General features: G+C 41.0%; 1 protein-coding gene across 1 annotated transcript in view; it reads right to left on the reverse strand.

Annotated features, from left to right (window-relative positions):
• Nucleotides 1–12,153, reverse strand: part of EIF3E (eukaryotic translation initiation factor 3 subunit E) — a 55,933-nt gene that overhangs the window by 11,509 nt on the left and 32,271 nt on the right. Inside the window, exons 8-10 of the mRNA XM_006038053.3 lie at nucleotides 8,660–8,786; nucleotides 7,675–7,776; nucleotides 4,357–4,466 (exon numbers count right to left, since the gene is read on the reverse strand). Coding sequence (XP_006038115.1) covers nucleotides 4,357–4,466; nucleotides 7,675–7,776; nucleotides 8,660–8,786 — 339 coding nt within the window. The remainder of the gene's footprint in view (nucleotides 1–4,356; nucleotides 4,467–7,674; nucleotides 7,777–8,659; nucleotides 8,787–12,153) is intronic.

Below are 12,153 nucleotides of genomic sequence, written 5' to 3' on the forward strand. Positions count from 1 at the left end.
CCCTACACCCATACCCTCCCCCACTCACAATCATGCCCCCCCCACAAACACCGCACCCCCCATGTGTCCCCACACAAAGCCCTGCGCCTCTGGGGGGAGCCACTGCTTACTGCTACATGCATATACCCCACTACACATGCACCCCACCACATACTCACCCCCACACCTCTGCAATATGTAATAGTAAGACTTCATTTTGATCTATTATAGAGGTGCATATACACAGCATATACACAGCACAAACACACAAATCAGGACAAAAATATATTTTTAAATAAAATTAAAATGTTATTATGGATACTTGATGTTTAATATACAATTTGTTTGGGTTTTTTTTTTTTTTGGTTCCAAGATGGCAAACCCCCTTCCCAAAAGGAGTACTTCTGGGGGCAAGGGGGAGGAACTTATTGTGGCAAAGCTCAGGGGTTAGGCGGGCAGGACTTCCAGTCCCAAGATGGTGACTGGGGCGGGGCAATCATCAAGGGGCAGGGCCACAGGCCCTCAACAGCTCGCCAAAACTCATTAAGTGGCCCTCTAGCCGAAATAATTGTCCTCCCCTGTACTAGTGTGTGTCTTCCTTAGCTGAGAGCTGGGTCATTCCAGCCCTCTCCCAGAAAACGCTGCTGTCTCCCAAATTTAAGCCATTACAAAAACACATAGTAATGGCTTCTCTAATATCATCATGTTCTATGTGACAATTGTTTTTAAAAGTGCTCATATGAGCTGATGTGGTAATTAAAGGAATTTTATCTAATTATACATCCATCACTTGTTAGGACAACTTCAGATGCAACTCTTTAGATCATCTGATTTACTTCTATGTCTTATAACCAATAGCCTTTGCTCATTTTAGATAGGAATCAAAAACCTGTTTCCTCCCTTACTTAAACAACGTTTACTTCATACCACATCCTCAGATATAAAACAATGGCTTCAAGATATTTAAGACATTTAGATCAAACTCCAAATAAAACAGGTTTCTTTGCAGGAAGCATCAAAGTGGGGGGAACCAGAGAGAAAAATTGGCAACTAAAACACAGATATTAATTACAGACATTTCAAGCCAATCAATTCACATTCTGAACTAACTTAATCTACCAAACCCCATTAGGCCCAGTGTTTCAACCAAACAAATCGCAGGATAATTTCGGAAGTAAAATTTAAGTTACAACTAATAAAGTAACTGCATCTTTTGGAAAATGTCAGCTGTCTAACAGATGTAAATATGTTTTTTCTTTCTTAAAAAGGAAGGCCTTTATTTTTTATTTAATATAGAGAAAAGCAGATTTTCCATTAACTGTTTTCAAATTTGTTATGTATACTGATTGTTATCATCACCAATCCCTGTACTTCAGGCAAAGAGTTCTCATGCAGAAGAACACCAACATTATTCACTTGTAGGAGAAGAAATTCTTGGATTATACAAATGAAATGGCAAACTTGCTTTAAAAAAAAAAAAAAAATCATCCTAACTGGTCAATCCATGAAGCAACTTCAGAGATTATCATAAAATATGCATCTTGCTGTTTGGAACTAAAATCCACATACGAAATTGGGTGAAAAAGAAATTCAAATCGTGAGTGTGTGGGAATAAGAGAAATTATAACCTACAGTATGAAGCTCGATTTTTAACAGGTTATCAGTAGTAAGAAAAATCCACATCCAGACTCCAAAATAAAATGGCATAGAGTAGACCAAACTAGTCCATCATTCCCACTACTAAAAACAATCCTGTCTAGCTGGATTTTTTAAGCTCTCTTCAATTACCTTAAGCTACACCAAGCAGAATATTAAGAGTATAAAAGGCATTCATTTGTAATACTATAAAGTGTCTCAGCCCTATAAAATTGCAGCATTTTGGGGATGTGCAGCTGTTCATGCCCCATGACTGGAGATCTATAAAATTATCTCAAAGGCAAGGTCTCCAACCAGAGAGCAACAGGGGTCTCCTCCTCCTGTGCTAGAGTTACATTACTGACTTTAAAACTGAATGAAACAGGGCTTTGCTACACTTGTATCACTACTGTAGTATACAGATTAGGGATGTGAAAGGTTATTGTTACCAGTGCAAGCACCCAGTCACACCTTCGCAGCATTCCTCTGTCCCCCCTCTTGCTGGAAGGGGCAAGTGCCTTCCCGTTGCCACTCTGCCCTGCTACAGTCTCGTCACTTTCCTGGGATCAGCATTTCCTAACCCATGGCTACTGACCCTCTGAAATCTTCTTGCAACCCACATTCGGGTTGTGACCCACGGGTTGAGAAACACTGTCTCATAGAATAGTTGACTAGTTTAACACCATTCCACTACAGAAAAGTAAGTTTCTAGTAGATAATTAATAATTTTATTTCTAATTTATGCTGAAAACTGGTGACAAAACAATATATTCATTATTGTCTATTTACCTGAATCTAAGAGGACTCTAAATTTAGAATAACCCCCAATAATTAGGTTCAATAGAAATACCTGGAAATGTATATATTTGTTATAATTTTCCATGCATAAAATCTTATTATTGGAGAGTCATCTTACATTCACACCCCCTACCTGCTGCAGCAGGAAAAGCAGTAGCAAGGGTCAGGCAGCAGAGGTCAGGAGGCAGGGAAGACTTTGGGGCATGACCCCTGGCCCCTGCCCCGTTTTTTTCCACTGCTTGCCGCCCTCCCCCCTCTTTCACCCCCATGCCTTCCCTGCCTCGGTCTCATAGTATCTGACCCCTCACTACCCATCCTGCAGACTTTGCTCTGCCGCTCTGCACAATTTACTCTTCCTTCAGCAGACTCTGTCTCTTCTGCAGCCTGGGGCATGGAGCAATGTGTTTGCTCTGGGCCCTTAGCTGCTGCTGCTACTACAGTACCAGAGCAAACACTTGCTCCATGCCCTGGACTGCAGTGGGGACAGAGACTGCTAGGGCAGGAGCAAGGGTGAGCAACAGGGGGAGGGGGAGAGGAAGGGGGCAGGCAGGAGGCAGAGGCTGCAGGGTGGGTGGATATAGGGGAGAAGGAGGGGCAGCAGGGGACCAGCACCTACAGCTGCAACTGCAACTCTGGCTAAAACTCATAACTGCCCCCCTGTGTCCCCCTCCCTCTGCCCCCAACTGCTTTGTACTTTATTCCAAGACAAAAGAGACCCTCCCCACCCCACACATTAAATGGGGGGAAAATTATTCCCTCAGAATTAAGTAAATATGATATATACCAATATATTTTGAAGAAAACCTTAATATTCCTGAAAACTTCCATTTATGAATGTCCGACATATGAGATTAAGTCTCAACAGTGTAATTTAACTCAAGCTGCCCATGATCTGGTTATAATTAGTTATAGCATCAGCCTTCAGCCTAGTAGTTGTAGGGTTGAAAGGACCAGAGATTAGATTCAAAGTAGGAAGAGAATGCTGGACACATCAATGTCTCTCTTGAGACCATACTATACAACTGATATGGCACATTATACTGACAGATCATGGAGAGGATTTAGTAACTAAAGGAAAGTTCTGAAAGTTTTCCTGCATTTTCCAGCAATGCAACACACAAATCTAGGTATCTAGGAAAATTCTAAGATATTAACATCTCTAGGGCCTCCTCTACATGTTACAGGTATTATACAATTACCTGGTTAACTACTCAGTTACCTAAGACCAGCTACACGTGCAGAGTACCTATCACATGATACAAAGCTCCAATAAGCTATGAAGTCAGACCTCAAAACCTGTGTATTAATTTATAGTTGGTTGCTATTGAGCTTTAATTTGCACATGTAGCAGGAGGCTGGGAACCCTGTCAGCTGACTGGACTCTCAGCCGCAAGGGTGAAACATGCCCAGTGTGAAACCCCAGGGCTGGGGGATTATGGCAGTTGTGATCCCCAAGGCTGTGGATGCTTGAAACTGGGGACCACACACAGCGCCAAGACTAAGAGCCCTGTCAGGCATGGGACTCTCCTGGTTGCACATGGCTCCTGCAGCTGGAAGCTCCCGTTGAGGGGGTGCCCAGACATGAGAACCTGCTTCTTGCCAGTGCAGGTGCCCCCTACCCCAGCAACAAGGCATAATGGGATCTAATGCACAATCCCACAGTCAGGTCTTATGCCATGCACGTGTAGCACGGGGAAGTGAAGATTTAAACTTCTAAGTAATAAAAATTTTCCAGACAAAGGAGACTGGGCACTTCTGCACAGCTGGCAGAAGTGGCAAGGTCTGCAATGGCGAAGGTAACAAGAAGGGTTTCATTAGGTTTTCCCAAATTAGATGTGGGTAATGGTGCACTTTTACAGGAGTAAAGATGTGAATATTAAAACATACTATCATGTAGCACCCTTCATAAAACTAATGCATCACAAACTATTACAATTTTCTTACCTAATACTGATACACTGATGAATGCGACAGAAGGTCTCAAATATAAAAAGGCGAGCATTCTCAATGAAGTCCTCCAGGCAGGCCACTAAGAAAAAGTCATTCACAAGGACCTGTAACAACAGTGAAGAAGATAAAATAGATTGTTTCCATATTATGCTTATGTTTTTTTAAAGACTGCCCGTAACTAAAATGGCATTTTTGCAGCAATTTCTGTAATATTTTAAAACACACCTTAAGTGTTATACATACCACCAAACAGTTTTTAAGATCCTATTTCCTTTCAAAAGGAATAAAAATCCTATTTCCTTTCTCTCTCATTGCAACTTTTATACTTATACATGTGTGATTCTAGACAAAAGTGAAAAGCACAATGGGCTTAACAATTCAGTTAACATGGAAACCAGAACAGATTTCAGCTCATTCTTCCAAAGCTCCATTAGCCCTTGTGGTATCAGGAGTAAATTCATCAGTGCATAGATCAACATTTCTTTCTTCACTGAGCTGGAACAATATTTACATATTCCCAGCAGTATTATGATAATAAGTTAAAATAGAAGTTATAGGCACTGCTGTTCAAGTATTAGATATATGACATTTGAAATGTTAATTAAAAAGTACAGTGTTTCAAGTATTATCACAGCTGTTCTGCATTGATAACTAGGCAATACATTTAATTTTGACGCTAAATACTAAAATCACTAATATTAAAACTAACTTAGAATGAGAACAGCTTGTTCCAGAACCTGAACTTCTATTTCTAACAGGGAAATGACTTGAAACACTATAGTGTTTCATATTCCATAACCCCTGATAATTCATTACAAGATCTCTGGCTTATTAATCATTGCTTCTGTTACATCTATAGATATAATTATATCAGATATCTTTAAGATTTACTCTTGGCAGCAACATAGTACAGAAATCTTTTCACACTAGGATCTGCATAAATAGCTTATATTACAAACAAAATATTAAAATAAAATTGTTGTCCATATTAAACTAATGGAAAAGCAGAGAACTACGAATAGCAAAGATGTATACCATATTTTTTCACATACCACACATCTTCAAATAAGATAAGCTCCTTGTTTTGGGAAGACAGAATGAAGAAAGATTTTTCCAGAGTTGTTGCTGAAAACTGACCACATGCTGTGACTACACAGGGGCAGAGACTATGCTTCGGTTCACTTACTGTTGCTTGGTCATTCAGGGAAAAGCTAGAGCTTTAAATCTTATAGGAGCTTTTGGCTGCTTAAGCAAAAGTTACTGTCAATTTGGGAGCAGTTGTGAGAGGGTTAAATCTTTAGCTCTGACACTGAAGTGGACTCCACTCCCTGCTACATGCTGGCCAGGAGAAGCACAATCCCAAGCAGCCAGTGTCCCCCTGCTTTCACTGCAGCACAGAATCAACTTCCCTGCTTAAAACATACATCCTAGTTTTGAAGGGTTAATTTTAATGCAAGTAAATACAGCACTTCAGTTTCAGTAACTAGACCACAAGGCACAAATACCAAATACAATTATCTTAATATCTCATTGGAGAGTTGCAAGCCAAGGCAGCAAGCCTGCTGGTTCTAAACACTGAGATTGGTGTCTGAAAATTTTTTTTGTCCAGCTCCCAAAAATCAAACAACCTGCCAGGCATGTCTCTGATGACAGATTGCTTAATTCTGGGGATGGGGCACAAAATTCCTCAGACCCCAATTGCACAACTGCCCTAATATCTGCCAGCAGCCTCTGATAAGAATAACTAAATGCCTTCTTAGAGATTTGAATCTGGGCTTTTCATCTACACATACACAAGCTTCTGATCAGAAGACCAACATTCAAATCAGGTCTCAGTTGTGCGCACTTCTGGTTCTAGGGCAAGGGTGGGCAAAATGCGCCCCCTGGGCCAGATGAAGCCCACCAGACCATTCTATCCTGCCCCTGGGGCCCCTAAAAAATTTAGAAAATTAATATTTATCTGCCCCTGGCTGCCTGTCATGCTGCCCTCAATGGCTTGTCATAACTCAGGAAACAGCCTTCTACCTGAAATAATTGCCCACCCCTGTTCTAGGGGTTCACACCATCTAAGCAAGAGTTTCCCAAATTTTGGGCATGCTTAGAAGGGATTGAGGAAAGGAAATGAGCAGGAATTCACAGCAAGGGAAATGGCAGCAATTGCCAAAGTGGCCAGATTTACTACAGTAAGGCATAGATCCACGAGGTTTGAGAAATGCTGATCTGTTCCCATCCCCATACCAGTAAGACTTTGCTTAGAACATTGTAACTAGTGTTAACAGCTCTGCTAACACTGTTCACAAAGACGATCCATACTTAAAACACAAAATTATACCTGGTCAGTTAATTCCATACAGCTGTCTCTGCTATACCAAAGCGTGTTAAGTTCTCTCACATAAAGCCTTTCCAGCACAGATAAGTCCTGAGAGAGCTCAGTTGTTTAGCTATACTCTGATCATCCCCCACACCTCGCAACTGTTTGTTCCACATGCCTATCAGTCCCTTCTGATGTTCTTCTTTGGTGTGAGAAAACTGACACTAACTTGTTCAGACAGCATGTTCTCTCATGAGCAAAATAACTTCCCCCCGCCTAACTCATTTGGCATCCACAATTTTTTTTTTTTTTACTATTTATTACTTTTCTTTCACATTATTTGCAGGGAAGAGGAGAAAAGAAAGCCCTCCAAAATTTAAAGGGACTGTGAAAGAGAGACAGCCATCTTTGTTGCTGGCAATTAGCTTGAAAACTGAATATTGCAAACATGTATATATTTTTCATGATTTAAATACTTTGGAAAAAATAATTCCACACTTAGGGCAAAACAGACATCACACCAGGATAAAAGAAAGAGAATGGGGTAGTTGTACTTCTGAAGAAATTAAATGAAAGATTGGTTCCTAAAGGCTTCAGGGGGAAGAAAGAGAGACCATGCCATATGGAAGACTTTACTTCGGTGATATCACTAAACTATGCTTCCCTCCATGGTTCTGACTTAACAGCATAATCAATTCTGATGGGAAGGCCTGGGTGTCATGTTGGGAAGGAAGGAAGGGAGGGAAAGAAAAAAAAAAATCAATGATGAACAACTGAGAATCTTTCACTCCATGAAAAAAAAATCTTGTTGGAACAAAAACCGTACCAGCAAGTGTTTAAATATGATTCCAAATCATATCAGAGTTGATATAGGTGGCAAAAAAATACTAAAGATCAAATCTGTTAAAAGAATCTATGACCATGTTTAGGACACTTATGCTGCCCATAGCTGTAACTTACAAAACTCTCTAATTTACACAAGTTAAATACAAACACCTTACCGATTCACACTCTCTCAGTTTCTTCTGGGCACCATCAAAATCAAAATTAACATATAAGCATTCTACAAACTCTGTAATAGGGTCCCCGTATGTATAGGATTCCTGTGAAGAAAATAATTTAAAAATATTAGTTTCCTGAAAAAAAGTATCTTCAGGAGTACTCTGTAATACTCATAACATCAAGAGACACCAAGTTTTCCATTTCTTAAAAACAGTACATTTTAACAATTTATTTCCAATTTCAGGTGAAATAGCTATGCATCTTTTAAAAACGAATAATTTAAAATATCATTAAACAAACTGAACTACTAACACTTACACTCAATAGACTACAATTAAATTTTCATTTTGCATATGCAGTTAATTAAGCTCAAGCTTTAGCATTTTAAAATCCATTACAAGCCTCTAGCTATTTTGCTACCATGTGTGGCCTGGCTTACTGTTAATAATAAGACATATAACTATTTACAAATGTCTAAAGTGTGAGGCTTTGTATAGCAGTAAGCCATAAGTTGATTTGGAGGCCAAATCTTTTCTATAAAGAAAGACTAAGGAATCCAAACACTGATCAAGACATTTCATTGGAAAGCATGCTCATTCTTTAATTTTGTCCATATCTGTATCTTGAAATAACCATACTATTGTGAACATTTTCACAAAAAAAACTTAATACAGAGGGGCACTGGTCAGGTGTGTAACCGGTACAAACTTTTAACACATTCTGCTTTATTTTCTGTACCAATGCCTCAATTTTGCCATTCACAATGTAAATTTTTGGGGGTAAAATGGAAATTGAGGAAGAAGGTAGGTAAAGGAATGCATTTCAAGAACGTAAACACAGTCCATTGAAAGAAAAGCACTGGAAGCAGCAAATAAAAGTGTGACAAGAATTTTCAGGAAAACATATACACTGAGAACTGCTCAAAAAAGCAAATTAAATATTGTGCAGTAAGAACAAATTTATAAGAGGAGCTTTATTTCTTACCTGCTGGATAACCTTGACTAAATCCTTCAGTACTTGTCTACGTTTTCGAACATCCTTGTTTGTTATGACTGCAGTAGTCAGGTACCGAAGAATATGTGGGCACATAGTCTGAATTGAATTTAGATACCTGAAGAAAATATACCACATTTTTATCTTTAAAAAATTACACCTAAACAGTTAGCTTGAGGAGCACATTTTTAGATGCAAGCAATAATCTCAGAGGATAACAATAAACAGCTGCCCAAAACTATAATACAGTACCGATTTCTATATACATGTATAAGTTAATTTTAAAGGTTTTTTTCCCTTAAATTACTAAGGTATACCAAAATCGTTTCATTATAAATTGTTTTCACCAGAGGCTTGTTCAGATTGTTTTAGAACTATTAAAAAGTCTGAAAATCATACAATAAAGACTGCAGTTTCCCAGTGCAAATACCCAGGAAAAAACCCATCGATTTAAAGTCGTTCTGTCAATCAGCTCTGTCATGGCTGTGGAGCAGATCACCACAGGTCTGAGGGCTCTGCCGAATATCATGCATTGTTTTAAGAACACCAATTCTAAAAATAAAAATGGATATACAGAAACATACACCTTGTAAGAAAACTCCCAGCCTCTTAATTCTACCACTCTTATCTACTCTTAACATACCTTCACTAATTTGATTTTTCTGAGCCTACTTTATTAGTTCATCTTGGGCAAAACAATCCTAATAAAAAGCCTACAGATACTGAACTGGATAGCCAAAAATGCACATCTTAATTTAAAATCCAATCACATTCAAAATCCAATAACATTTTTTCATAAGTTTCGACCAATTTGATGCAACAAACTGATGCACCTGCTTTCAAACAGTTATGTGATTAAAGACGTACGTCTTCAGTTGTAAATACTGGAAAAGAATGAAGAATTTAGTACTGAGAAGTTTTTCTTCATTTTCATGTTCTGACCTCAACTTCTGATATGAAGGACCTGAACCAGTTTTGCCTGCAAACAACTAAAAGTTTCCATAGCTCCTTGAATGAGTTTAGCCTTGTGTGATTTGTTTGGTTAACCGGATTCAACCAGCGTTTCAAGGAGACCGCGTAACATCAGAAGCTTTCAGCTACCACCAGGCATTCATTCCAGGCTGCGGCTGTCCTCTCTCCCCTGCTCTCCGCACCTTCACCAGACTGCGGCTGTTCCAGTCTGGGGAAGGCACGGGGAGCAGCAGCTGCTCCACTCTTCCCAGCTCCCAGGGGGAATGGAACAACATGGAAAGACTCCCCATGTCTTCCCCAGACTGGGGGCTAGGAAACAGGTGGAACAAGGTCTGTTGCTCTGCCCTGCTCCTGGACTCTGGGAGTAGAGCCTCCCAAGCCCATTTCACCAAATCAAGGGATGGGGAGGGGAACCACAGGGTAAAGCTTCCTGTACACTCTTCCGAACACAGTCCCTGGTCGAGGAGCAGGCAGGGAGTGAGGAGCAGCTGCTCCTGGTCATTGCTGGGGGGGAAGAGCACAGGACTGTTGGATACTGGGTGGGGGGAGGGGGGGCCTCGAGACCCCTGTAGCACTATGTGTAACTGTACAGGCATTATACATAGTGGTACAAAATGGAGTAATCCCTCTTTGAAAGTACTACTACCATCTTTTTGCATATAACATGCTACTCCCCCCTCCCTCACACCACCACAAAATTGGGGTGCAAATAAGTTTCCGCCTATGATAGAAGGGCTCTACTTTGACTCCTGTTCCACAGTGCAACAGCTGAGCTATTACTGATCAGGCGGGAGAGGGAGTCAATTGACTCAACAAAACCAAACCTGGCATCAATCAGTGCTAGTAGCAACTAGGCCTGTGCGAATAGGGAAATATTCGATTTGGATTCAGCCGATTCGGAGGGCGGTAATTCAATTCGGATCACTGTCCCAAATCAAGTCGGCTGATTCGTCTTCGGAGGATTTGGTGCCGATTCAGAGATTCAGCCATAGAGTATAATGGGGAACCACTGAAATACCAATATAAAACCGAGATGGAGACATATTCCACCCTTCCTGCTTATGCATTTTACATTACACGGTCATTGGTTAAAAACAGTGTTAGGATCAGGTACCAGAATTCAATACTGGCCTCTCCCAGATGAGTGCCCTGGTCCTGTTTTCTCTTGCACAGTCCTCTGGCTTAGAGTCCTGTGTCCTCTTGCAGTTTTCTCTTGGTCCCATGAATCTTTTACTAGTATAATAAGAAATAGAACTACCCAAAAGTATAACATGTGCATCTAAATCCAGGAACATGTACTGGGCCTAGGAATCTTATTCTTTCATGCACGCTTAAGTTAGGATTGCAAGTACACACCTGAGTCCAATAAAGAGGTGAAGATTAGGGCATGCTGCTCTAAACTTTCGTTTTTTGGCAGATTTGGATGAAAACAGCAGTGATAGTATGCCCCTTCTGAGGGCACGAAGCCTGCCAAGTTTCAAGGAAATAGGTGCAGGCTTTTCTGGGAAACTGCACCTCAAACTGCTGAAAGCAAAACTCGTGTCATGTGTGTATGTGTGAAGGCACAGCAGGATGAAAGCTGCAGGCATGGTAGCCCCTGCTCAGGCTATGAAGCCTGCTAAGTTTCAAGGAGATAGGTGCAGGGCTTTCTGAGAAACTGTACCTCAAGGTGCTGAAAAGCAAAACTCATGACGTGTGACTCTGTGTGTGTGTTAAGGCACAGCAGGATGAAACCAGCAGGGATGGTAGCCTGTAACAGGAGGCCTTCCCGCTGCTCAAGCAGGAACAGCTCACGAAAGAGACAGAAAGGCTGCAGACAGAGGCTTATGTGCTGTTTCTATGTCCCTCCCACAGAGCATTGTGACTGGAAGGGGACTCAGGAAAAGATCACAGTCACTGAACAGCTATAGACGTCAGTCTGTCCCCCCCTGCTCCCCCTCCCTCTTCTCAGTTTCTGTTCCCCTGAAAGACTGCCTTCCGTATCTCCAAATCTTTTTTCAAATTGATTCATAGGTTTTATTTGGTCTCCCGATTCGATTCCGATTCGGCCTCTGAATCGGGCCAAATCTTCTCCAAATCGAATGGGCAACTGAAGCTTTCCACACCCCTAGTAGCAACCTTGGTCACCTTCACCAAGCATGATGGCCAGGTATAGCCATTACACTTTTACCAGTGTAAGTGATCGGAAACTAGTCCATACCAGTAACAGAATAGACCTCCATCACACAAAACAGGTCAATACTCATAACAGAACAGAAGTTCAACACATAGACTGGTTTAAAAAAATGACAGAACCTGGTCTAAGATTTGAACCCACCCCTCTACCAACAAAAGGAAAACGTGTGTTGTTTGCTACAAATCTAAACTATGCCACTTACAGAAACCACGTAACTTGGATCTATTCCACCTTGGATTTTCTGAATGTCTATACCAGGCTTGTCCAACATGCGGCCCGCCAAGCCATTTTATCTGGCCTGCGGCGGGGGGGGGGGGGCCCCCGGGCGCGGGGCCGC

This window comes from Alligator sinensis, unplaced genomic scaffold, assembly GCF_000455745.1.
Source record: "Alligator sinensis unplaced genomic scaffold, ASM45574v1 scaffold20_3, whole genome shotgun sequence".
Lineage (NCBI taxonomy): Eukaryota > Metazoa > Chordata > Crocodylia > Alligatoridae > Alligator > Alligator sinensis.